Below are 25,520 nucleotides of genomic sequence, written 5' to 3'. Positions count from 1 at the left end.
TGTCTCTGCTTTTCCTTAAGTGTCAGGTTTTCTTCTTTGTGTTGTGTTACATTAAGTATTGCCAGACCTGCAAACATACTCTTTCATGGTCCTGTATAGATTTGCAAATCCACAGCTATGCCATAGCGAGAAGGCTTTGTGTCTGTGCCAACAGATAAGATCATTCAGTGGAAAATTTTCATTCAATTTAAACATTCTGCTCTTCATAAATCTCGCTCTCTGGCGCCATATGGCCAATCACAAGGAGGGCTTCTGAGCCAGATGGCCAATGGCAATGACCCTTACTCAAATCAGGGTTAATCTCACGAAGACAACGATAAGATTACTCTGCTTCATACCAATTAGAGCAAGAAGAACATGTCATTGACAAGCCTATGGAAAATCAGATATTATATAATTACATTTAAACCTTAACTCTTGGCTGTTGTATGGCTGCTACTTTGACACGTGTCAGCCATCTAAACATTGCCATAGATCCAGCCACCTCCCGCCATGGCACTCTGTAAGGACAATGCACCTCGTCATACAGCTAGGGCTGCGATCACAATGATGACGCAGCCTCAAAACTCATCAGATCCCTGTCTGACTGACTCCAAACTCCCAGTGCCAGACACCACAGGACATCCCCAGAGGTGCTGTGACTGTGCTTCAGTGGGTCAGAGCAGGGGCCCGCACAATATTAGGTTAATGATACTGCCGATCAGTAGTATACGATATAAACAGCTGATAGGTTTGTTTAAAATAATTCAACTTCACAAAAATCTACCGTGTGAAAATTTAATATAAGAAGATGTTACAAAAAATTAAGTAATTAATTAAAAAAAGAGGGTTACTACTGAAAAAGACATTTAAAACGTGTTTAACAAAATCATGGTGGTGATATTCAAGTTTAGCACATTTCGGGCATGTCTGACCCACAAATTCAGCAGGCTAGAAAAGCAGCGACGAGATTTACTCTATTGGCAAACAGAAATCTTCTTAGCACAGCCTGATCTGTGGATGTGGCAGCAAGCCTGGAGGAGGATGAGTCCAATACAATATTGGGGTCTACACAGATTTGCGTGCGTGTGTCTTTACGTTTAAATCATTTATATATGATTTTTTTGATTTTGCAGTGATGCCACTGAGTTAATGATGATGATGATAAGTTGTAAATACCCCACACAGAGTTAGTGAGGCGTTTTAAAAGTGACAAACTCATAATTCATGTTTGGTGGATTTAAAAGCTATTCCAAATTATAGTCACTAATACAGTTTGTTGTTGGTTAAAAGCCCCTTTTCGGTGCAATCTGTAAGAATAAATCAAAATAATATCGTGGAAGATTTTGAGGAGTTTTCTTGCCAGTTCAGGCTGCTGGTTATTGTTTTTTCTTAAAATGCACTGAACTTAAGAGCTTAAAGGAAAATTACATTGTGAACACATCTTGCTGTTAACATGCTGTTTGCCTTGAGATTTTTTTTGTGTCCCTTTTTTCCACTTTTTAATTTAGTCAAACATACAAAGCCGGTCCTTGTAATCAAAGCCTAAGCGCTTGTAGGCAGGGGCTTTAGAGACATAATTAAAAGGCCAGAGTGAGAGAAGGCAGCTTTGGTGTACAAAGTGACAGAAAGTGAGAGCCTGATGCAAGGTTGTTTAGAACATCAGTGATTTAAAGAGGAGGATAAAAGGACAGAGGGGGGGAGAAAGGAGTAGAGTGAAAGAGCAAGAAAGAAATGTGTCATGCAGCTGGACAGATTATCTACTGATGGCCCGTAAGATCAAGTCACACATGGCTAGTGATCATCAGCACTCCAGCATGTCCAGATTCCATTTTAACAGCTACAAGCATTTAACTGTATCTCTAAAGCGAGAGGACACAAATCAGAAAGTGGTACTGGTTTGTAAAGATTACTATTATTTTATTTATTTATTTTAGCTTACGTTTGCGTTTTTGTGCTTGAATCTGCAGAAGAGCGGAGACAATAGAAAGATGAAAGATTCTAAATTAGATTCGACCAGACTTAGAACACAGTTTTAATCGCACTCACAGTACTTGTGATCCTGATTACTTCCAGCAAAATAAAGCGAGCATATGTGTGCACAAGTAAGTGTGCAATGATATGGAAAGAGAAAGAGATTTGCAAATGGTGCTTAAATTTTGTGTATACTGTATATAACTGTGCGTTTTTTAGAACACATAATTTAACATTTGGGCCCATGCATTTGTGTATTAACTGGAGGAGCATAAGGATCATTAACAGAAATGTGCCACTAGACTAACTGTTTTCAGTGATAGTGGTGCATTTTTGATGCGCGTCTGTAAGCTGTCAAACTCAATCTGCTATCAGTGCCATCCACTTATCATAAACTGAAGTGGAGCTAAGCTACATTTCTTATTGATTAAGTACTGGCTAATGATGTTTATCTGATCTTTATTTATACTGATGTTTTTATTGTTTTATTCGTAATAGTGTTCACATTCTTCTTTACCACTTTTAGAATTGTTTTATTATTTTTTTTAAGTTATTTGTAGATTCACTTATTTATACTCCTCAAAAACAAAAACAGAAAAAATGGAATGGTTTTAAAGGTGGAGGCCAGTGATGTGTTTTTCCTCCCCATCTTAGCAGACTGTATGTTTGTTGTTTGTTTTTTTGTTTGGTTGGTTAGGGTCAGTGTCACTACTCTCTACAGAGGTCGCACAGGCAGACCAACCCTGCCAGGATCAATATGTGCCATTGCCAGAAGGTTTGCTGTGCCTTCCAGTACAGTCTCAAGAGCGTGGAGGAGATTCCAGGAGACAGATAGTTATTCTAAGAGACCTGGACAGAGCTGTAGAAGATCTATAAGTCATGAGCATGACTAGTATCTGCTCCAGAGCACTGCCAGAGCAACAAAATGACCTCCAGCAGGCCACTGGTGTGAATGTCTCTGACCAAGCAATCAGAAACATTCATGAGCCTGGGGTCATGGCCTTACATCATCTAGTGGGCAGGACCAGTACTGGTGCCACGTGCTTTTCACAGACGAGAGCAGGTTCACTCTCACCCTTTTTCAAAACACATTCAGCAGTAAGAACAACAGCTTAATCTGTGTCAAGCTCAGTTCTGAATGTACAGTGCACCATGTACCAAAATACTAATGTAAGATAAGGGGGAAGAAAGGAAAATATGGAAGATACTGTACAAAAACTGGCTACTTTCCCTCATACTAAAACTTTACCTTGTGGTTTTCATGCCTCTGCCCACCACTCAGGTTGGTTACAAAATGTTATTATCACCACTGCAGAATGAAGACAAATGCCGAGCCACCTGGGGGGCTCTTCAACTGGTGGGGGGGGGGGGGGGGGGGGGGTTGTCACATCTTGCAGGAGCTTTCCTCTCTCAGGAACTCTCTCTGCAAGAGGGGGAGATACAGGAGAGGTGGAGGAAGATCTCAGCCTGGGCGTCTATTGTCTTATGTAGTCTGGAAGATGAGTGGATGATGGGGTGGGTGCAGTTTTCTCTGTGGTGGGGTTGGGTGGACTGCCCCGGGCTCTGTGGGGCCGGGCGGCGCCGCTGCACTGGGCCCCGGTTCGGATGGGCCTGGGCCCCCCTTCCCTGGCGGGTCGCGGAGTATGGGGGTGCCTACTGGGGTCAGCGGGGGAGCTGGCCCCAGGGAGGGGTCACTTGCCCCTCCCTTCCTTCCCTCCCCATCTCCAGCTGCCTCCCTCTTCCCGCTCCACCACAACCACCCACACATGCAGGGCCTTGGAGTAGGGGTGTGTCACCAGGGTGCAGAGGAGGTAACCCCCCCCCCCCCCCCCCCCCCCCCCCCCCCCCCCCCCCCCCCCCCCCCCCCCTCTGTCCCCTTCTGGCTGCCTCTGCCTCAATTTTATCCCACAACTTAGACATTCACATTACTCACATTCTCATTACACATACATATAGGATCTTGGGGGTGGGCACGCTACACGGAATCCCAATTACCATCAGGGTGTACACCTCACCCCTGGCGTCGTTGCCCACCTCTCAATTTTAAATACACATTGAGGGCTATCAGGAGGGACCATGCGCTTACCTGCTGCTCTCTGGCAGGTAGCTCCATGCCCTCCTGGGTTTTAAATGCACCTTAGAACACACATACATCAACACTACAATGAGCGGGTAGAGGGAGGTTAGGAGTTTTCTCTCACCCTCGTTCTCTGCGGTCTGCTGGAGCAGGGGGGCTAGGAGGAGGAGTTGGCCGTCCGACTGGGGTCCGGAATGTGGGGCCTCCCTGCTGCTGCGGAGTCGGGGCGGTCTGCTTCTCCCCACCGCAGGGAAAAGGGTAACACAACCTGGGTCTGGGTGCAGTTCCCCCCTCCAGGGGCAAGGGTACCTAGACCCGGTTCGTAGAGTACGCTTGGGGAGTGTGATTGTGTGTACAGCGTCTCTTTATGTCTGTCTCCACGTTGGTTGAGTGTGGAGTAAGTGCATATGAGAGCATGAGGGTGGGAATGGATGTTTGTATCTGTGTGTGCCTGTATGTCTGTGTCCATATGTCAGGTTGGGTATCAGACGCCACCTCTCTGAGGACAGCTCAGGCCCTCCAAGGTTTGGAGGCCTATCTCCCCCCACCACTTCCCCTGCCGGGGGCAGACTCCCTCAGACATCGGTGCGTTGGTGGTTCTTTGTGTCCGGGGGTGGGCGTCCGGGTACACACCGGCTCACTCCTTGGCGGCTGCTTATCGGGGCCTGGAGCCTGGGGCTCGCTTGGGCCACTTCGGAGGTGGGGTGCCCCCGGCCTCTCGGCCTGGGGCTCGGTCACTCAGGCACAGCTGGCTGCCGGCGGAGCTCACGGGCACGTCACTGCAACCCCCCCTGGCTTCTGCTCCGTGGCTGCTGGGTGACCCCTCATCTGGGACTCTCCTCAGCTCTTTCTGGGACAGTGGCACGGCTGCCCCTCTGTTGGTCTTCCTTGGTCTCTTGTGTTCTGGGGGCCTCTGGATGTCTGGAGTTTTGATCTCCTCCATACCTGCTTCATGCCCTGGAGGACGGGGCAGTGGCCCCCCACACCCTCTAGCAGATCATTACATGAGGGAACCTTTTAAGAAAACAAGCGCGTCCATGCTCACAGGTGTACACACGGGTGATCACACACACAAACTACACCCTTTTTGGCTCCTACCTCAATGCACACTGTGCTGTCGATCTTACGTGCTGCACAATAATGTTTAATATTTAGTATTTACTGTCATATTTCCATATATCATTGTGATGTTGTTTATTGTATTACTCTCGTTTTCTTCTGCTTGTTTTCTTTTTTCTTTCTCAACAGGTGATCCAGGTGATCGATATATGTATTTTTTATTTTTTCTGCTTATTCTGTTGGTTTTTGTTTTTTGCCCTTCTCCCCCGTCCCTCTTCTCAACTGTTTTTCTTTCCCTCTTTCTTTCTCCCTTTTCTTTCCCCCAGTCAAGTCTGTCCCGTATTCAGCAAGTGAAAATAAAATAAAGAATAAAAGGTGAATCAAATGGACCATTACGGCAAAGCTGGGACGGTCAATTTGGTAAAGAAAATCCGTTGGGCATCTTTCTTCGCCTTTAGACAATAATTCTGATGGCAAAAGAGCCAAACGGGACAGGCAAAAAAAAAAAAAAAAAAAAAAAAAGAATGAAGACAAATGTGAAACAGTCACAATCTCTCATGGAGCAGCATGTGGTTTCTTTAAATTATAACCACAAATAATGTCAAGAATATATGATGCTACTGGGAAGTTTGCCTTTGACCTTTTTGATATAAATGTTATGATGTCACGATTTTACTAGAATTTTAAATGAAAAAAAGTAGAGCTCTAACGCCATCTAGCGGACAATAAAGTCTGAATCGCTATTTTGAAAACCGCCGTTTGCTAATCCTTTGTTGGCGTGGCTGTATGGTGCCATTACATCCTTGTCCGCCAGGTGTCGCTAGCGACTCTGTCAGCCGGTGACATCACGGTTACTCTCTGCTGTGATTGGTTGTTATAGGGTTGTCAGCGGCACCAGAGCTCGTGCAAACCGTGTTGTAAACAGGTTAGTGTCGTTTCATTTTACGTGATTTTGCGGCAGACTTTCGAAGTGTTGTAAAGCTGCGTACGACGTAAAGAGCGCGGCATGTCAGAAAGACACAGGTCGCTGCCTGCATGGATGGCAAAGAAAGAGGAGAAAAGCCAAGAAAAGAAGCCACTGAAGAGAAAGCGGAAAGCTGCCAGGTAGTTATCGTAAGAAACACGATCGGGGTCGGTTTAAGGCCCCATTTAAAGCTCCTTAATTTTTTTAAAAACTTACCCAATCCACTTATATGTTCCCAGGTCTGTTTTCTACTGTATGAACGAGCAAGAGCTGGTAGAAGCAGCTGTTTCCTATTTCACAAACGGCTCATGTGAGGAGCTGACACTCGTGACTCACCAGCAGGTGGTGCTGCTTCTCTTTTCAGACCTTTGATTTTTTTTCCCTACATGCCCTATACATGCAATATAATGATGTGAAAGTCCATTATATCCAATATTACTGTGTGCAGTTAAACTCTTAATCATCACATGTGGGTTACTCTCTTAACTGTCGTGTAATATTTGCTTGATCTCCCCTTCTCCCACACCCAGGGTAAACAAAAAGCAGTGGACACAGTTAAGAAGATAGGGAAATCCACAAATTCACAGCTGACAGCGAATCCAGTTGCTGCAGAGGAGTCCCCATCAGACTGCACTGAAGATCTGGACATGACGTATGTTTCAGAATCAGACTTGGACATTACAGAGGTAGAAACATTACCGTACACCAGCAACCCGCAGCATCAAACATCTGAGCGTCGGCATTCAGGAACAGTTGAGGATGTGGAGGCTGGGAGGACGCGTGAACCACCGCAGACAGCAGCAGAGGACAGCGACGCCTTACGCCTTGTACGGGAAATTTTTTTCAGCTGATTAACTTATCTAAATGACACTAAAAAGTTGTTGCATTAAGTTGAAAAGTGTCAGTTGGGGGAATGGATCCATTAAGTGGTGTCTCAGAGAGATACATCCCAGCAGCGCTTCACAGGACTACATCCAGAGAAGGAGACAAGTAATTAATTCACCAAAGCTTCTGCACTGAAATCAAATTTCAGCACTTCAGTCTATGTTTCAGTGGCAGCATCTAGCACCTCGCGTGAGAGGAACTACTTATTTTAGTGTCTTACAGTGTAACAGTTACTTAAGTGTTGTGTTTGTTTTTTTTCTCACTTTGGTCCAAACACTAAAATTGACAACATGGCATTTTATTTTAGGTTTACTGAAGGTTTTAATGGGGGGTGGGGGAAACAAAGTTTTTTGTTTTCACATGCATGCCACTGTATATGAAACTGACAGCATCTGTGGGTTTTTCACCACAAAGGTTTGGTGTTAGAAATGTTTCCACCAGAAGACCTAACAAGTTCCTGCTAGTACCCTGAGCACGGTGCTGCTGCAGTACAAGTGGCCTAGTTCTGTGGGGGAGAAACTTGAAAAAAGCTTTGCTTTTGCATTAAACTGCCAAAACATAAAGCATACTGTTATTCATGTGAATTAACTAGAAATTGTAGTTACAGAAATCACATTACTGTTGAATATATGAGGTAGCAGATATAAGAACACACTTTGAAAAAATACATATATTCTTTATTCCTTACAGCTTATATAGAAATAACTGTCAGCACAATTAGGGTACCACTCATGCATCCACCAGCTGTGCATTTCAGACTCAACAGACCATATTTTTTGTTGTGTTATACATTATGTGTATAAACCACTTGGTAAAGAGATACAAAGTGATATTGCAGCACCAAAAGACACGTTAAACATGTTGAAGGATACAGCTTATCATTAAATACATCATGACAGCAATCAACATATTCTCCTAAGCAGATTTGTGTGTAATTGCATTAATATAGTACTTTTCTAGTTTCACTGACACACTCAAAGGTCTTTGTGATATGATCACAACATTAATCGCTTTATTTAAACTGCACAGTCTGTGGCTCATGTTTGCATTTAAGCAGGGATGAGCTTAAGCATTTCGCTGCATTCCCAGTATGATCTCAGTCGCTTACCTGACACATGGGTCAGTGCAGATGTGATAGCCAGCTCTATCACCACACCCAAATAGATATAGAACCAAACGGTTATGTTTTGCCAGCTCACATATGACTGATAGACAAACAAAAAACTAAAAAGGCCAGCCAGGGTGAGCAAGGCTGCTCCGACCTGGAAAGTCGTGCTGCAAAAGATAGCAGGTTCGTCTTTGTCAGAGATGACTGAATGCATGCCCATCAGGGCAAACGCCACAATAATCACTGGAACATACACAGCTAGGTAAACCGCTACTCTGACAGAGTTAGAATGTGGCTTAGATAAAGTCTCAGCTTCAGCTCCTTGGGATTGCGATCGCTCGTACAGGTGACTCTTATACACATTATCACAGGACCATTCACCAGTTTGTTGGATCTGACAGAATCTGTAGGGGCTGATGAGGACTTTATCGGAGCGAATGAACACACCATCAAAAGGCACCAAGGAGATTATCATCTGAACCATGACAAGCAGGAGAAGCAGAAAGATCCCACGAACGTGACACGCGGTACTCCTCACCGCACATTGGGCTCTGTGCTCAGGCCACATCCTCACTACTCTGTAGATTAAATAAAGAGTCATGCAATCAATCAAAACAAACATTCTGCAAACTAAGCATGAGAATGATGTATATCAGAGCAGAAAAGAGAAGCTCAAAGAACCAAAGATCCTAAAGACGTTTGACTGTCTTGCAGCTTAAGAACACACTGATGTTACAGTAAATGTGTCAGTGGTTTTGGGCTCAGCCTCAGTCAGCCGATCAGCACGTTTACTTCCCCAATATGAAGGCCTTATGTCATAAAACTGTATTCATGTTCTTGTCATCATGACTATACTGAACAACTAATGCATAAGCTTTCTATAAGCAAATCTACAACTGTCCAGGGCTTTAATAACACACGATTTAGTGGTTTAGTTTAATGGCATAATATCTAGTTTGACTGAGTAAGGCAGATCCTTTAATTATTATTATTATTATTATTATTATTATTATTATTATTATTATCGTTTTTGTTGTTGTTTACTTACGTTTAGTAACCGAGAAAAGGCAACGAAGCCAATCTGGTTCAGGAAGTTAAGTGGTTGCGCGCTGGAGCGCGCACCGTGGACGAGGAGAATGTGCGCCTCAGCAGTCTGTGCAGGGCTCAGCTCCTCTCTGCTGTGCGCACTTCGAGCGGTTTAACAAGCAGTCTCCTCCACGAGAGGGATCATCAGCAACTTTATATATATAGGCCTGCTGCAACGCCAAAAGTACAAAGGTTGGTGAAATGCTATTATCCTCCTAGACATTTTAACCACAGTCTTTTTGCTCCTTCTCTATTATTTGGATACAATTTAACAGTCTGAGCACCGCGACAGGGAGGCGGGGTCGTCTGCAAAACTTGTTTTTCCTTTCGCGATCACCAAATATTAATGTTTACTGCCTAACTTATGTTGCTCGCATTTTTTTTTTAGTAGCGCATAATACTAGTTATGCGAGTTATGCTTCGTTTTCATAAGCGACTGGAACATATTATTTTATAGAATCTAAGAAAGACAAAACAACAATCTGAAGACTTTAATTGATCTTTTTAAGTAAGGGGATGTTGACTGAAAGTCTATGAAGTGGTCAAAAGTTGTGACTGCACAGGTCATGATGTGTCCAGAGTGGGGGTTTTTTGGGGGTTTTTTTTGTGGTGGCATGTGTATATTAGGGTACAGGAAGTAAAGGATTAATCAAACAAGTGCTTTAGTCAACACCTTTAGTTGGTCCTTGGGCTCTCCAGAAATATATTTAGACATCTCAGAAAAAATAGAGCACACAGTGCAAAGAAGAACATAATGTACTAGAACACACAAATTTCATCTCCACCAGTCAAATAAGCATCTCTCTTGGCATTATTATTATTATCATTTTGACTTTCTGTACAGGCTCATTATGGGAAACAGGCTCAGCAGAAGGCGAGAAACCCCAGCCAGCACCCATGAAACCGTGGCTGTTGAAGAGAAGACCACAAAGGAGCCAGGAAATGACTCTGCAGTTACACAGACTCACGAAGCCGCCAAAACGGAGGATCTAGATGTGGTGGTGGGAGAGCCAGTGACACCAGTGGCGTGTTTACCCAATGAAGAATGTGTCGCGGAGTTTAAAGAAGCAGAGGCTTCCAGTGCCTCAGCCCCGAAAAATGATACAGAAGCAGCACCTGTGGTAAAGGAAGCCCCAGTCCAACCTGAACCTCAGGTCTCAGCCAGCACACCTTCACCTTCAGAACCAGCTGCTGAAGCTGAGCTTGCTCCTGACTCCGAACCAGACATTGAGATAGTCCAGCCCATCTCAGAGCCAGCACCAGCCTCAGTGGAGCATCTGGAGCAGCAGCCGGATCAACTAACACAAGAGTCTCTCCATGAACCGGTTCTTTCTTTGCCCCCTTTGACCGACTCTGGTCCCCCTGATTTCGCGCCCTCCCAAGATCCCATCCCTGTCCCAGTCAATCCAGACGAGCCATTAGTCCTCCCAGCAGGTGAGGAATGCCAAGATGGGGATGAGGCTGCTGACATTTCCATGCTTGAGCCAGAGAAGCCAGCAGAGGCACATCTGGAAAAGCCGATGGAGGTGGAGGCTGAAGAGAGTTTGGAGAAGCTTGGAAGTGATGTCAACGAGAAAAGCATTAGTGAAACCCCAAAGAACTCGGAGCTGAGAGGAAATGACCTTGGCAGTGACCTCATTCCAAGAGATGTCAATGTCCCTGATGACGCTCTCATCACAGACATGAGCACATCTACTGAGCTGATGTGAATCCATCAGAGGATTCATGAAGGAAGTGAAACCCTCTAAATCTAAATTGTGTATGGATCTAAAAACAGTGGTTTGTCTCACCCTAAGTGCCCACATTAATGCTAATAGAGCCTTTTTTTTTAATGTTAAATGAACCAAAGGTGCCAAAAAGCAGTGTGTGTGTACATGTGTGTGTTGTGATGGAAAGAAGAGTGACCTAGAATACTTCATTATTAGACAGAGATCTTCATCTGTGAAGATCCAGGCAGAAATTAAACGTGTCTTGTATATATTTGAGCAGTTTTCTTTGTTTAAAAAAAATAGCAACAAAAAGAAAAATGAAAAGAAGGTTAATGAAATAAATGTAAAGGACAAAGAATGCAACTTCAGCTGGAAACGGCATATGCATTCCACAATTGGTTACGAGTATCTACTACACATTTATGAATTAACATAGTAATACTTGGCATTTTCAATAATCCACTAATCAGAATGATTGTCATCTTATGTAATTTTAAATAAAATAAATGAATTTTCAATGTCAAGTAGTTGCCTTTGAAAATAAACTGGCATTTACACATCACAATCTTGCTCCCTGTTTTTCAAAAGTATATTTTATAGTATCTGGTCACACTGAAGATTCTGGGAATGGATTTTTGTGGGGGAGGAAAAATAGGAGATACTCTGGGCATGTTTGACAAACTACTACATGTACGGGGCACTCTGCAAATGGCAATAGAAATCTATGTAGCAAATCCCAGTTCATTTAAGAGGGACTGGAGCTTCTCACTGTCTCGTGGGAGAGAGGACATCAGAGGAGGGAGGAGAAAGGGGGGAGACTAGGCCACATTCTTTCCAGAGGAAGGAGATTTTCATGGGGCCTGGGTCAAAAGTCTTCAGTGTGACTGCATTTCAGTCCATGAGAAATCTGTTCCTCACATGCCTCCCCTTGCTTTCACTACATTGCTATCCCAAAATCTTGTCTGAGTAGTCAGGACACTGGTATGAGAGGCCACTCCTAAACGCCTTAAAACTTTAATCTACAGTCATGTGGAAAGAAAGCACATGCTTTTGCAATTCTGTGGTTTAATTTATCAGGTCATAAAAAATAACCTAAAACTGGGTAACCACAACCTCAGATATTACATCATAACAAGCTTAAACCACAATGTAGAAGCAGTGTGTGAAAAGCAGCCGACAGGTGCTGCTAACCAAATACATTTGATTAATTGATTAATTAGCAAATGTTTGCACCTCTATAAAAGCAGAGATTTTGGCAGAGTGCTGGTTTGGAGCATTGCCCGTTTTTTCATGAGTGGAAAACATTTAAGACAGTTTCCAATCTTCCCAGCTGTGGATATCTCCACGTGCATAGTGGTGGAGGGGTAAATATGTGGGCTCAGTTTGCAGCTACGGGATCCGGACACCTTGCAGCCATTAAGTCGACAGTGAACTCCTCTGTACATCAGTCTAGAGTCACATGTAAGGCCATGTATCAGTCTTTTATATCCTCGACAATAATGTGAAAGACTGATAGTCATACAGAAAATGATGTTATTGTTATTAAAGGCGGTTTTACAAGCTACATGGGTGTAGTTAGTTTTTCACATACCACTTCTGCAGTTTAGCTTTTTGTTAAATAAATATAGTGTAATATGTTGTGTTGTTTTTCGTTGTAGGGTGTTTTATTTTTTATTTTTTAGAAATTTTAGAACATGGTAAGGACCGGATGATTTTTTTAAAAATATCCTGATATGCAAAAGCTTAGAATTGAAAGAGGGTGTACTTGCAAATGTAAATAAGCAATAATTTGCGCATTTACTTTGCCAATTCAACAGAAATACAAATCAATGACGGGAAAAGCTTAATGCCAGGGTATACACTATCACCGGTAAAAAATTCCCTTTCACCCTTCCATTATTATATGAGGTCTCAAACGATTACAGCCTACGCCCCAGGGCATGGAAAATGGGGAAGAACCATGATTTTAGCAACACACTGATGAGTCCCCACAGAATGGGAGAGGCACTCTAGACAATGATCTCAGTCAAGCTAAGCTTTAAAGGACACATTTTGCAGACTGAGCTGCTTCTTGAGGCACACTGGGAAAGATAAGCAGTTTGATTTGCACTGTGATTCCTGTCATACCAGAGGCTTTCAGCTCAATAAACAAAAGTGCTTGACCTGAGTCCCCTCTCCCCTTGTTGATTTCCTGTCTGTGAACTGAAGCACAAAAACAAAGAAAGCAGGACTTGGCATTTGCTTCTGTGATGCTCTATGTCAAGGCCTTAACAGGGTCTAAGCAAAAGAAGCAATCAGACATAATCTAAATAGTCTTGTTTTACCTGAAAACTTTATGGAAAACAACTCTGGTTAATAACTGGTGAAACAGACACCACTTTCTTTAATATGCATATGAAATAACAAGAGTCATTTTAATGACCAGATTATATTCAAACTGCCATACAGTAAATCTGACCTGGACTAAAAACAGCTATGATACAGAAAAATAAATATGTGGAAAACTATACTTATACTGACTATCTGAACACACTGTTCAAAGGCCAGTTAGTCTGATAGACGGTTATGCGGTACGATATATAGTAATTATTCAATAGGTGCTTTTGCATCACTTAAATCTACCTTTTAATATCAATTTAATTCGGGCACAATTCATTCTCAAAGAAATGAACATAAACCATGAACGAATAATCACAAATAAATAACATCTACAGCTATATTTTCATTTTCAAACCATAACTCAAACAGGTTTGAGACAATATTGCATTGAAACCACAAATCACTAAAATTAGTACACCAGGTATAATATAACTATAAGGAATATATACTGCTGGAGATCATTAAAAAATTATTAAAATGTTTTTTGACGTGAGAATGAAGGCCTCACAGGTAAATCCAGTCAGCTGATCAACAAATCCTAGGTTGAACAAGGATCAAGAATCTGCACGGCTGACATCCTGGGCCTTACGTTTCTGAAGGCAAAAAGACAAATGAAGCTAATTAAAGTCTGTGTAGTTTAGCGGTTCTGGTGGCATTCAAAAATTTGAGCACCCCTAGTCAAAAACGGACACTTACATAATTCAAAAGGTTTGAAAGATCAACTTAATGGTGAAACACAATAAGACCGATAAAACAAAAACCTTTGAACCTATGGCCAGTAGGATTACATTTCTAGTCAGATTTAGTAGACACGGGAGTGGTGGTGCACTGCAGCAACATCTGCACAAATATGACCTCATGAAAGAGTCATAAGAAAACCTCGCCTGTCTCCTGAAGAGGTTATTCATTGAGAGAATTCTTCAAATAAACATCATCAGAAGAGATGTATATGCAGGTTCATGAGAGATTCTGTCTGAAGGAGAGGCTTTTAAGGGAAAAACTTTGGGTGAGTAAAAAACACATTTATGAAATTGGCCAAATTAGGTCTTCCTGAACACCAACCATGCAAGGTGATGAAATTTGTTTTGGGCATTTTTTTTAATGAATGGGGGGAAAAGCAATTTACTCAAAATAATTTTTAAAAAGTATAAAATTAACTTTGTGCATTTTGTAAATCATGTCATCCATTTAGAGTTTGGAAATTAGTACCACTGTGCTTAAAACTTCAAAGGCCACTTGTAAAACACTTAATTTAAGGATTTTACCATTAGTCGCCTGTACTTCTTGGCCAAGTCAACATTGGTGCGCCCAGGCTGGAAGGGATATGACCACAAGATTAAGTTCCAAGAGAAGCCATACGTCTTTACTCCAGACAGCAGGTAACCCACCTCCTCACAACTGAAGTCCTTTCTCTTCCTTTTCTAAGAGTATTGAAGCCAAAAAAGTAAGAAAAGTACACAAAGACAGCCAGAGACATGCGCATACATGTGGGCATGTATGCATATGCACACTTTCATCGGTTTGCCACACCTCTCAGTGCTTAGTAACTTTTAAAGCATTTTCTATCAAAAATTGGCCTGGTTACTGAAGCCATGGTTAATCGCATATAAAATAAAGAAAGAGGAAAAATGTTTTCAAAACATCCGTTTTTTTTCTTCTTTTTCCATTTACTCATACTGAAAACAATCTAGCCAAGTTGCCTGTAACCAGCATCCACAGACCACACTGGTTTCAGCCCATTAATAGCTGCATTTTGCAAAGCATGTTATTCACATTTAAAATGATTTCAACACATCTCGATGAGCAATGGTAATTTGTTCATTCTTAACGGGATTTTTTTGTCATCTGTTTGTGCCCAAGTTCAATTATCTTCGCTTTCTGATGGGCTGTCCCTATTGCAAAATAATGCAAGCACCAATAACAGAAAGCACTGTCAGGGATAAAAGGCGCTTTGGTAAACTAAAACTCTACTGTGTGTATCTGGCCTTTATCTTCAATTATTGTTATAACTACGATGCAATACTGATTATGACAATACAGCTTTTTCTCGACATCCAAAAACATATCTGATAGAAAACTTACAGTGGAACTGTAATCTATGCCAATCTTCAGCTGATTGTTATGGTGACCACTCCTCCCTCCCATCTCAATATCTGAAACACAGCACGTAAAAGCATTTTTACCAGGGATGCACTGATTTATTAGTTAAATATAAACATCACTGATATTCAGTTTGTATACAGCCATCAGCAAATACAATGACATTAAATGATAACAGAGGTCAGTGGATTTCTTTTGTGTGTCACCAGCGTTGCTTCTAGTTTCATATATTTGTGTAGCTGAATTTCAGTAAATTCGCTGACAGTGTGTTTAAATTACATTTAAAGTTATTGTTAAAAGTGGAGATGCTTTTCCCCTCCTCCAACAAAAGGTGAGAAAACAATCAGTACTGCAAATCATCTCTGCACCTCTACTGGAAAAGACAAAGCTTTACAACTCCTGTTTTATCATTATATATTCAATTGCCTCAGATTTAATATGCAAGACAATTTCTCTTTTTGCCTAGGACTGATTTTATAGTAGTACTAAGCTGTAGTAAAAAAAAGATGAAGACAGAGCAGGAGAAGCGGTATTATAGTTTAACATGCTGAAAAATGGATGGCAGTGGAAAAATCTAAGGAAGAATGGACTCAGAGTAAGCGCTGGAGCTGAGATGGAAAAAAACAACAGTAAATCTCAGTGTGACAGCACAGAGAGAATGCACTATGAAACAGTGCCCCTGCTTTGCAACACTACTGCAATTCTTGGGCTACACAACCTTTGAGATGATGCAAACTTGCAAACTGAAAAAACACTGCAATCCCTCTAGTTTCACTACAGCGTCACTGGCAAGACACAAAAGCATCCGCCTTAATCTCTCACAGTGTTACACAGGGTGTGAAACAGCTTAATGCAGCTGTGCTGCTTTGAACCAGCTCCGGCCTGTACTGTGAGAACACTGGCTGCAGTTCAACATTCCCTCTGCTGTTTGGTTTGTCTGCTGCCAGGAACACATTGCAGAGAACAGCTCCCACCACAGGCTCTCAATCATAACATTCACACAGTTAAATAGTCAGCTGTAAATACCCCTATCTGATGTTGCATATCTATCTTCAGGAGGATTCTCCCTTTTTAGGAGGGCCAAGAGAGGAGTAATGGGATCTATGTTGCTGATTATGGCAGAAATGCAGGACTACAGTAAATAATTAAACTGCTGCTTTGTGAAAACATCTCATACCAGTTCTGTTACGAGAGGCGAATGTTGTCTTTTTAGCTCTTCTTTGTAGTGGAACCAATGTGACGCCTAAAAAGAAAAAGACAACCAAATGAATTTACAAATTATACATATAGATGTCCTACGCCTAAAACACAGCAGCTCGCAACTGCTCAATTTCTTTATCTTTCCGGGCATTCCTGCTGCTTTCTATTATCTTGAATTTGTTTCTATGTTCCTATCGCTGTATCACATAATTTTGTGACATTAACCATCCCACACACCATAGAATTTATACTGAAAACTAAACTGTAATGCTAATCCTTGGTGGTGGTAAAAAACATGTAAAGTAAAACCAAAAGTTAGAAGGGTCATTCTGCATTATTTGCCACTGCTCTTGCAGTTATTACTTGATGCAACATAAATGGAGAAACTATTGCTTCAAAGTTGTTGCCTCATCTGAAAATCTTCTCAGTGCATGTCTACTGCTGCTACCATAAAGCAATGTTGCCCCCCCACTTTCCCCAATAATTATTTATTGTTGTTATATATTATTATCATTCCCTTACAGGATAACTGCTAGGATAACGTGTGACAGTACAAACTCTTTGCTTCGGGGACACATGCCTATGCACGCATGCATTCCCCCTATCACCACTCCTATTGTCACAAAGTGCTTGCTCATAGTGAGTCATCTGATTGTTGGGCCTTTCTCTGTATTATTGTAAGTTTCTCACCATACAACAGCAGTCCCCAATCCCCGGGCCTCGGACCGGTACGTGAGTCGTTTGGTACCGGGCCGCGAGACTTGAGGCTCAGGTGTGAAATGTATGGTTTTCAGGGTTTTTATCGGTTTTCAGCGTTATTTTGTTATCGTTTTTATTGTTAACTCGGTTTTCCTGGGTCTTTTCACGTGTGTTATGAATAAATCGTCTTTTTTTCGGTACCGGTACTAGTTTTATTTTGTTGTATTTATCTGCGACACCTTAAAGGCCGGTCCGTGAAAATATTGTTGGGCATAAACCGGTCCGTGGCGCAAAAAAGGTTGGGGACAGCTGCCTTACAATATAAAGTACCTTGAGGTGACTATTAACATCTTTTATGTTTGTCAATTCATATTTTGGCAAATGCCCTCAGAGGCGGTGGTTTTGTTGTGACACATCAACATCTGGCATGTTTGCCAAGCAATCCATAACTGCATGCTCTTGGTACTGGACCAATGGTGACACATTAAAAGCTGTCATGTTTGTCATTTAATGTGTAACTATATTTCTCACCCCAAAGCTCAAAATGTGTTCAGGGTCTGTGGTGGAAAAAAATAAGGAAAAACAACAACATACATTTTACTCAGTGCTGTTATATCAGCAGTAGGTATATTAAACCTCGGAAACTGAGACTTGTGAGTTGAATTGATTTCTACAGAACAAACAGAGTACATAATAATAGAAGGTTACAGTTTAAACTGTGGCTTCTGAGAAGACTGCTATGGAGTTCGAGGAATCATGGGGCACTTGGTTTCCAGGCCAGGTGTGAATGAAATAATTTTCAGTCTCAGTCTGTTTAGCTGAGAGTGCTGCACATTAGCAGCACATTCTCACACTGGCACAAATGGACCCCACAGTGAACTACACAGTTGGGAAACACTGCGTGTTGTCCAGGCACACTTTTGTGTTAATGTGTTCACCTTTACCAGGTGAGTGGTGCCAAGTATGTGGCAAAAGCTCCTTTTTGTACTTGCACTGGTGCATTTCTGATACAAAATAATTACCACAAAGGGTTCAAAATAGCTCGTGTATTAGATTTACAAAAACTCATTTGCAACAGGGCTTTCAGGTGTTTGTGGTAAATTTCTTACCATTGTGCTTTCTCCATCGGTGTTCAGGCAGAGTGTTCTTGTTAATTACCTTTCCTTCACCTTCAGAAGGTCCTACAGTGGAGTAGAAAGTCATTTTATTAGCAACACATGGCAACAATTATACATTTAAGCATTTTTTATTTCAACTTAACCCTGTAAGACCCAACCCATCAAAAATTAGCCAGAAAATTCTGATTTTTTTGGAACTGAGATGTTTATTAACCCTTATAACAAAATCCACTTTTTTTTTGCTATATCATGTTGGGTATGGAATATTTTTATTATATATTAATTATATTTTTTTGTATCATATTTGATACAGTGGGCATTTTTGACACCTTCTTGTTAACAACAATGTCAATTTTAGACAAAAAAATAGTTTTGTCCATAAGTATTGATCAACAAGTATTGATCATGTTGATGAGATAAAGGTGTCAGAAACTCATGCATCAAATATGATACAAAGGGATTAAAAAGAAAAACGTTCACACAATGACAATAAAATACTGTTCAAAAGTAAAGTAAAGCTCCACCCATGCATTTCAGTTCTTCTCTCACACTAACAGTGAAGAGTTCCTGCAAGACAATGCAAGACTACCAATGCAAGAAATGAATAAGAAAACTTCAGAGATTATGTGGCATTACTCAACCATTAAATGTGGTTAGCTGAAATCACATATGCTGCCACTAATTCAACCCTGTCTAAGAGACAAAGAATCTCAGTGTGTGATTTACAGAGAGCAGATTACCCAATGACAAACGTCTATCAAAGTGCAAACAATTGCACCCTTTGTGGTCACTGAGGAAAACTTTTGTCAATTTTTCTGCTGAACTTTGAGCTAATTGAGTGATAAAGCAGGTAGTGCATCACCTTCTGAACCAAACATGTTGAAAACTCTGTCTATCCATTAGCAGCAAGGCCTTTAAAGGAAACTAACAATAATTAGTATTTTTTAGTATTTTTTAATAAAACAACAAAAAAATGCAAACCTAGGAGCTATAGGAACTATTAGTGTTAACTGTAAATACACAGAAATCCAGGGATAAACTGGATTTCTGTGCATATGGAGAATCTTCTTACCAGTCCAGTTTTTGCAGGTTTGTTGTGGCTCTGCTGTTGAATATCTCTCAGCCTCAGTGGGATCCTGGTGCTCCTTCTCAAACACGAGCCTGCAGTGATGCATTCTGAAGTGCTTGGTGGCCTCTCTGAGAACCTTGTGCCTGTCACAGCTTTGGTGGCAAGAGCTTTGGAGAGACTCAAAAGTGTGACTGGTCACTTCCTCAAAAGGTAACACACAGGCTATGTGGAGAAAGAAGGACATGGGATTTATACTTCTGTTTAAATCCTTCTGTAAACCATGTTTATGTCATAACCACAAATACTCCACACCATAACCTACACTATAACCTGATGTCAACCTCCCCAAAAATGTAACTGAATGTTACAGCCCACAATCAGTGACTGAGCTCTTCACTACAGTTGCCTTTCCAGTTACTCCTTCGTTGCAGTTTTTGAAGGGATCGAGCTGCTTTATGATGCAGTCCCCAGGATACCAGAAGCAAGAAACAAATGTACTTTTTAGGCCCCAGTCACACATGCCTAGTGACCATTTGGTGACCATCAGGAGCAAGTGGAGGCTGTGAAATAAATCTCTTCTTTCTCGCAGGTCTACAGATGGGTCATTAGGAAAAGTGTGTATACTTCTTTGCAACAAATTTCACACTAGTGATGCCAGTGGGTCCCATACCGGTGCCTATGCCTGTTTGACTGAGGCCTACCTGTACATTTAACCAGAACTTTAAATGTATGGTCCTACTTTAATACGTCATAACTATTTTGAAATGAGGCTTATTAAGAGAGACACTCGTGTTTGCAAAGATATAGAGAAGTAAAGGCTGTCGAACACTGTCCTTGTTTAAACTCTGCCTTTAATAATACAAAATTAATAGGATTTCTGTGCTATTTCCTACCTGCACAACGACTATAAGGGACTGGGGCTTTGAGCACGTTCTTCATATCAGCATGCTGTAACTCTAAACATAAAACACATTTAGGAAAACATCACATACTATACACTTACTGAAAATGTCAAAGTCCTTTTCATTGAAAATCCAAGTGTAAGACACAGGAGGCAAGTAAACACACACACACAAATCAGTCTGATACAAAAAAGGTCAGGCAGAGACTTGTGCAGATTGCATAAAAAGGCAAAATCCAAACACCAGGAACACGTTAAAAAAACATTCACACAGGTATTAACTGAGTAAAAGAATGCCAGTAAGCTCAGGTATCAGACAACACACAATCTAGAGATTAAATGTTGGAAAGATATGTGTATATATTGAGGGAGTGATTTGCAGAGTGCAAACAGGTGAGTTAACTGGGGGAACCAGGTGAGGAAGTCAAGGCAGTCTGAGCATATAGCTAAATACTGTAATGCTAGTGCCTGGAAGTGAAAATAAGTGATACTGTGTCTCTTACCTTCAATACACTTAATCTTGCTTGGTTTTGTGTACCTCACTGGAAATAGTGGCTTAAACCGCTGACTAAAAAAAAAAAAATCTTATCATTCACCCTCATTTTTTTTTTCTGATAAATAACAAACGCAGAGCAACTCCACTAACCTGTTTGCCTCAAGTTGCTTAGTGGCTCCCTCTAGTGGCAGGACATGAGAAGACATAAGCGCTCCAGTACCTTTGCACATTGAACACCTGACGTCACCTTCACTGGTTTCTTTGTGAGAACTTAACCCGGAGGTCAATTCCTTGTTTTCACCATTATTCCCCCTCTCAGTTATGTTTCTGGGGACAGTTTCAACACCCTCATTTTGTGGTATGCGCAGTGGCAGAATTAAAGCTGGTAGAGATATTTGGTCTCGCCCCTCATGTGAATTTGGTAGACCTGTGCCTTCCTGCTTACCCTCGACATCCTGAAGATCAACATAAGTACACATCATGAGTCACCATGATATGATCTGGTCAGACTTGGCAAATACATGTGTCTGATGCATGTTTAACTTTCACCCTTCTCTTCTCTAGCAGGTTAATCCTGTGTAGCATTTCTCTGGCTGAACTCCTGATCTCCTCAATGTGTTTAGGGGCTTCCACATTTTCAGCCTGTTTTGCTATCGGATCACCCACTCCTGAGCACATAGCTTTATAGAAAAGGCAAATACTGCAGATCATTATGAAAGCAGATTCTTATGTTTTGCATACTATATACATGCCAGTTATCTTAAATGTAAGACAGAGGCAAATAATGCAAATAAAATGTATATAAGATAGACTGCTGTGATACACAGTAACTTAAAAGCTAAACAGAGATATCAAAGTGACTGTGACATGTGAAAATACATAGAAATACAGAATTATTGGAAAATAAAACTGCTTTGACTTACTGGCTTTTTTGCAAGTTTGCAATATGAATGTAGCAGCCCTCCTAACCTCCTCACTTGAATCCTCTGTGAGTAAAGTTATGATAATGGGGAGCCCTCCACACCATATCAGCTGGGACTGGTGCTTCTCTATAGAACCAAATAAGCACAGTGCAATTGTGAAATGCATGGACAGTGTGTTATGATCTTTAAAAAAGGAACACTATGTGCAATTTGCAAGATATCATAGTTAAGATATAAATTGGAATATATATTTTAAGCAGAAAAAAAATTAGTGCAGTCGCACCAGAGGCCTCAGTGCAGTAACCAAGGCTTAGTAAAATAGGTAGCCTGTCTTCTGGGTCCAAGTGTGGACTAGCCAGCAAAGAGAAAAGGTGTAAGACCACATCATACTGCGCCAGACCTGAAGCCAGAGAAGCTACAAAGAAGAGATTGTAAATAAAGAAGGAGATACTTTGGTTATTCAGTTGTGAATTTAGGGTGCATGTGTATGTGTTCGTGAGCAGTTCGCACAGTTATCAGTGATGCAAGCTGACAGAGTCTTGGATATAATGACAGAAAGCTGGCAAGACAATAAGCTCGTATCTGCAGCAGAAGCTAGACGACCCAGGGTAAGAGCGAGAGTTTCTAATCCCCCACAGGCAGAAAAACTCTCCTGAACACAGGCTGCCAAAAGAAAGAAGTGAAGAACATTTAATCATTTGCATTTCAGGATCAACTAAGATGTTTTACATTTCAAAAAAACAAAAACATGGTTTCAGCACTTACAGTTGTGGGCCACTGTCATTGCTATGAATGTGCATATTGGCTGAAAAATTTCAGTCTGTGGAAAAGTAAGCTGCTGAAGCCAGATTTTAATCACAGGAAACGCTGCCACACAAATACGCTGACCCTCCTCTGCAATACAAAAGAAAGAAATAACAGAGCAAAAAAACTGCTTTTGTGTTTAAATCAAATAAACATTTAATTGAGTACTGAAAATTGTTGCCACTATAGCAAGCAAATCTGTATTTTACATTTCACCTTATCTGAACAAGACAGAAAAAATACAAATCTCCTGTTACCATTCTGAGGGTTGTTTACACATCCACAAAGAGCACAAGACACAGACGTCCAAAGCTGGTAAGTTTGAGTAGCATTAGCTGCTCGGAAAGTGGCTTCTGTGGAGATGGGGAAAGTGGCCCTGCAAAATATATACCATTTACCTTACATGGACTCAAATGAGTGTTTTTATTGATGTTGTTTTCCTTTCTTTGTAACTACAAGTGGTGTGATTAAAAATGATCTTTGGTCAAAAGAGATTTCAGCAGTGAGAAATACCTGAAGAGATTCAGTAGAACGTCCAGGCAGCCACTGCTCTGAGCCAAAGTCTGTCCTAATTCTACAATAAAACAAAGTCAGACAAAGGTTGCAAACATTATCATGCTCTCAGAACTAAAAAAGATTCATGCTATATTTTCCTCTAGTTATATGGAATAAATTTAATGAGCTTGCAAATAAACCAGACCTTATAGAGTAAAGTGACTGATAAACATGCAGATAAATGTGTGATCCAGTCCTGTAGCTTAAACTTATTCTGTCTTTTTAGAATTTGATCTTACTGTTGTTGGCTACCAGCACAAGCAGCAAATAAACAGAGAGTCGCTTTTGTTTCAGCGGGATGTCCTCTTTCATTAGACAATCAGCAAAGTCTGCAAATGTCTCCTTTTTGCACAGAGAATTCTTGCAGTAGACTAACAAAATGAAAGACAAATTATATGTTGTTAAAATTTAAAACTATAATTTATTTTAAAACAATTTACACTTAATAGACACTTAATAAATACCACATATCACACAAACACATATTACACACATAAAGCACAAGTTGGATATCAATTGAGGACCACAGAGCTGCCTTTAATTTCTGGGGGGAAAGAAAAAGGTATTTCTTCCCTCCGATGCTTGATTGTCCCATCATGAGGATGTTACGTAATTATCGGAAGATTCCAGAAACTGCATCCTTAAAAAAAATAATCCTCCCTGAACTTAGATTGGACAAATATCAGACGTGCCTACCGTTGGCCTCTGCCAGTGTGCCAAGTGTAAAGACAGCAGTCTCCTTAACATCTGGATGAACGAAGCTGGATTTGGAGAGGTTATACACAAATGTCACACCTCCCATTTCTCTTAGCAGGTCCACATTATCCTCTGAAATATTCCCAATTTAAAGTGAGACAGTCATCAGTTACCATGTCAAGACCTTATGCTATATAAATATCTCACTAAATACATGTATTCATATGACAGATGTGTTCGGGTTCAGTTCAAGTTGAAAGTACGTTTATGTCATTGACTGTTCATTATTACCTCTCTTTTCGCAGATTGAATGAATAGTGAGAAGGGCTTGTTTCTGTAAATCGGGGCATTTCATCTGAAACTTGAGACACTCCAGAAGCAAACTGAGATCTGTCTTAATAGCTGAAAACGGAAGAATGTAATATAGCCAGTCAGGGATACATTTGTCCTTCCACAAATACATGAAAGAGCCTGAGGAGTAAACTGAAATTACACTTACTATTGCGCCGGTTGCTGCAAATCTTAGTCTTATCCATGTCAATGTTTAATTGAAGTGTTTAACAAAAACACTGGCAAATGTAATTAGTGTCTGGATAGCTCCAAATTACGGGAACATCATATCTTATTTCCCATATTTGTTCAGTTAGGTGAACTTTATAATACTACCATTTTCAGAAATTATGCTTGCTAACTAGCCAGCTATAGCTAAACTAGCCAAAAGTTAGCTAAAGCCTAATATCTAAACTAAGTAATTGTGCTCAGTCAAACCACAATTTGTTTATTGTCACCCTAATGTCCTAACTTTAAATACACTCCCAAACCGTCACGGAAAAAAGGTTCGAGTATCTTACTGCGATATCAGCAATATTATACGTTACCAGAGATATTTAATAGAAAGAAAGTGACGACGAAACTTTACATTGCTCGTTACCATAGAAACGGACTAGCCTAGCTGCTACTACTACTACCCGTAATACAGCCCCTGAATTGGGACACAGTTATGGATGATGCTACAATATGCGGATAACTTCTTAAAGATGATCAATATAATGTTCAGAGAAAAATGGTTGACAACATCCATTCAACGCCAAAAACCAAATGCAGCATAAACAAGGAGGTCACTGAGGGAAGTTGACTGAAATGGACAAAAAAGAAAGAAATTACAAAATTTGATTGATTTGTAAATTTGTAGTTGGAACGGGTAGTTTGCCACTTGAGCCTCTATGTTGTAGGAATTAATAAAATAATTTAATTTTTTATTGTGAACACAGGAAGGAGAAAAGGACATATCGACTGGTTAGGAATTGGTTACAAGAAAGACTGTATCTTTAGGAAAAACAGGAATTGTGAGAAAGATAACACAACTTTTTGTTCTCCCAAATGCGTTGAAAGAGCCAAGAAGAGGTGGACAGAAAAATAAATTTAAAGATAAATGATTGTTTTTACATTAAAATCTATACCTCAAACAGTCACTATGAAAAATGTCTGAACCTTTTCGTCGAGATTATTTTATTGACGGCCTATAACACATACAAACAACAGAAACAGATCCAAAGTGCTTAAGAAGCAGACACACATTGCAGGTCTCGAAAGAAAACCCAGTTTCAAAATATATATAATATATAATAGATGTATTTTCAAAATACATATAAAGCTGTGTGTTTTGTTATAGTCACTAATTATTGTGGGAAGTAAAGCTCACAATGATCGATTGTGTAATGGATCGACAACAAAAATTT

The 25,520-nt window shown here is 40.8% G+C and overlaps 4 protein-coding genes across 7 annotated transcripts; 2 read left to right on the top strand and 2 right to left on the bottom strand.

Moving 5' to 3' along the window:
• Positions 1-5,955: 5,955 nt before the first annotated feature.
• Positions 5,956-7,270, top strand: LOC146515635 (uncharacterized). Its single transcript, XM_085167379.1, has 3 exons — positions 5,956-6,193; positions 6,293-6,395; positions 6,584-7,270. The coding sequence occupies exons 1-3, from the start codon at positions 6,096-6,098 to the stop codon at positions 6,902-6,904; spliced, it is 522 nt and encodes a 173-aa protein (XP_085023505.1). The 5' UTR covers positions 5,956-6,095; the 3' UTR covers positions 6,905-7,270.
• LOC146515634 (uncharacterized) lies at positions 7,180-9,198 on the bottom strand. Its single transcript, XM_085167378.1, has 2 exons — positions 9,095-9,198; positions 7,180-8,624 (listed from the first exon to the last, which is right to left on the bottom strand). The coding sequence occupies exon 2, from the start codon at positions 8,612-8,614 to the stop codon at positions 7,988-7,990; it is 627 nt and encodes a 208-aa protein (XP_085023504.1). The 5' UTR covers positions 8,615-8,624; positions 9,095-9,198; the 3' UTR covers positions 7,180-7,987.
• LOC146515633 (uncharacterized) lies at positions 9,182-11,406 on the top strand. Its single transcript, XM_085167377.1, has 2 exons — positions 9,182-9,324; positions 9,977-11,406. The coding sequence occupies exon 2, from the start codon at positions 9,984-9,986 to the stop codon at positions 10,839-10,841; it is 858 nt and encodes a 285-aa protein (XP_085023503.1). The 5' UTR covers positions 9,182-9,324; positions 9,977-9,983; the 3' UTR covers positions 10,842-11,406.
• Positions 11,407-13,193: 1,787 nt separating this feature from the next.
• terb1 (telomere repeat binding bouquet formation protein 1) lies at positions 13,194-24,919 on the bottom strand. 4 transcript variants are annotated; one of them, XM_085167371.1, is made up of 21 exons: positions 24,281-24,919; positions 24,073-24,183; positions 23,782-23,913; positions 23,325-23,456; positions 23,044-23,104; positions 22,788-22,906; positions 22,492-22,620; positions 22,237-22,389; positions 22,010-22,141; positions 21,727-21,852; positions 21,353-21,483; positions 20,954-21,258; positions 20,811-20,875; positions 20,300-20,362; positions 19,410-19,628; positions 18,329-18,400; positions 16,498-16,563; positions 15,303-15,373; positions 14,609-14,641; positions 14,486-14,533; positions 13,194-13,813 (listed from the first exon to the last, which is right to left on the bottom strand). In XM_085167371.1, exons 1-21 carry the CDS (start codon positions 24,315-24,317, stop codon positions 13,775-13,777), a joined length of 2,244 nt encoding a protein of 747 aa, XP_085023497.1. In that variant the 5' UTR covers positions 24,318-24,919; the 3' UTR covers positions 13,194-13,774. The 4 variants fall into 4 exon arrangements, with proteins under 4 accessions (XP_085023497.1, XP_085023499.1, XP_085023496.1 ...); XM_085167373.1 differs by lacking the exon at positions 14,609-14,641; XM_085167370.1 differs by having other exon boundaries at positions 14,486-14,641; positions 24,281-24,918.
• Between the last annotated feature and the right edge of the window lie 601 nt (positions 24,920-25,520).

This window comes from Neolamprologus multifasciatus, chromosome 7, assembly GCF_963576455.1.
Source record: "Neolamprologus multifasciatus chromosome 7, fNeoMul1.2, whole genome shotgun sequence".
Classification (NCBI taxonomy): Eukaryota; Metazoa; Chordata; class Actinopteri; order Cichliformes; family Cichlidae; genus Neolamprologus; species Neolamprologus multifasciatus.
This window is presented reverse-complemented; position numbering and strand designations above follow the sequence as displayed.

Coding starts and splice junctions, on each gene's coding strand:
- terb1 (XM_085167370.1), bottom strand. CDS start 24,317: ATGGATAAGACTAAGATTTGCAGCAACCGGCGCAATA. Junction 23,914..24,072: donor TTCAATCTGCGAAAAGAGAG/GTAATAATGAAC, acceptor GGAATATTTCAG/AGGATAATGTGGACCTGCTA. Junction 23,105..23,324: donor TGTGCTGGTAGCCAACAACA/GTAAGATCAAAT, acceptor GTTTTATTGTAG/AATTAGGACAGACTTTGGCT.
- LOC146515634 (XM_085167378.1), bottom strand. CDS start 8,614: ATGTGGCCTGAGCACAGAGCCCAATGTGCGGTGAGGAGTACCGCGTGT.
- LOC146515635 (XM_085167379.1), top strand. CDS start 6,096: ATGTCAGAAAGACACAGGTCGCTGCCTGCATGGATGGCAAAGAAAGAG. Junction 6,194..6,292: donor AGAAAGCGGAAAGCTGCCAG/GTAGTTATCGTA, acceptor ATATGTTCCCAG/GTCTGTTTTCTACTGTATGA. Junction 6,396..6,583: donor CACTCGTGACTCACCAGCAG/GTGGTGCTGCTT, acceptor TCCCACACCCAG/GGTAAACAAAAAGCAGTGGA.
- LOC146515633 (XM_085167377.1), top strand. CDS start 9,984: ATGGGAAACAGGCTCAGCAGAAGGCGAGAAACCCCAGCCAGCACCCAT.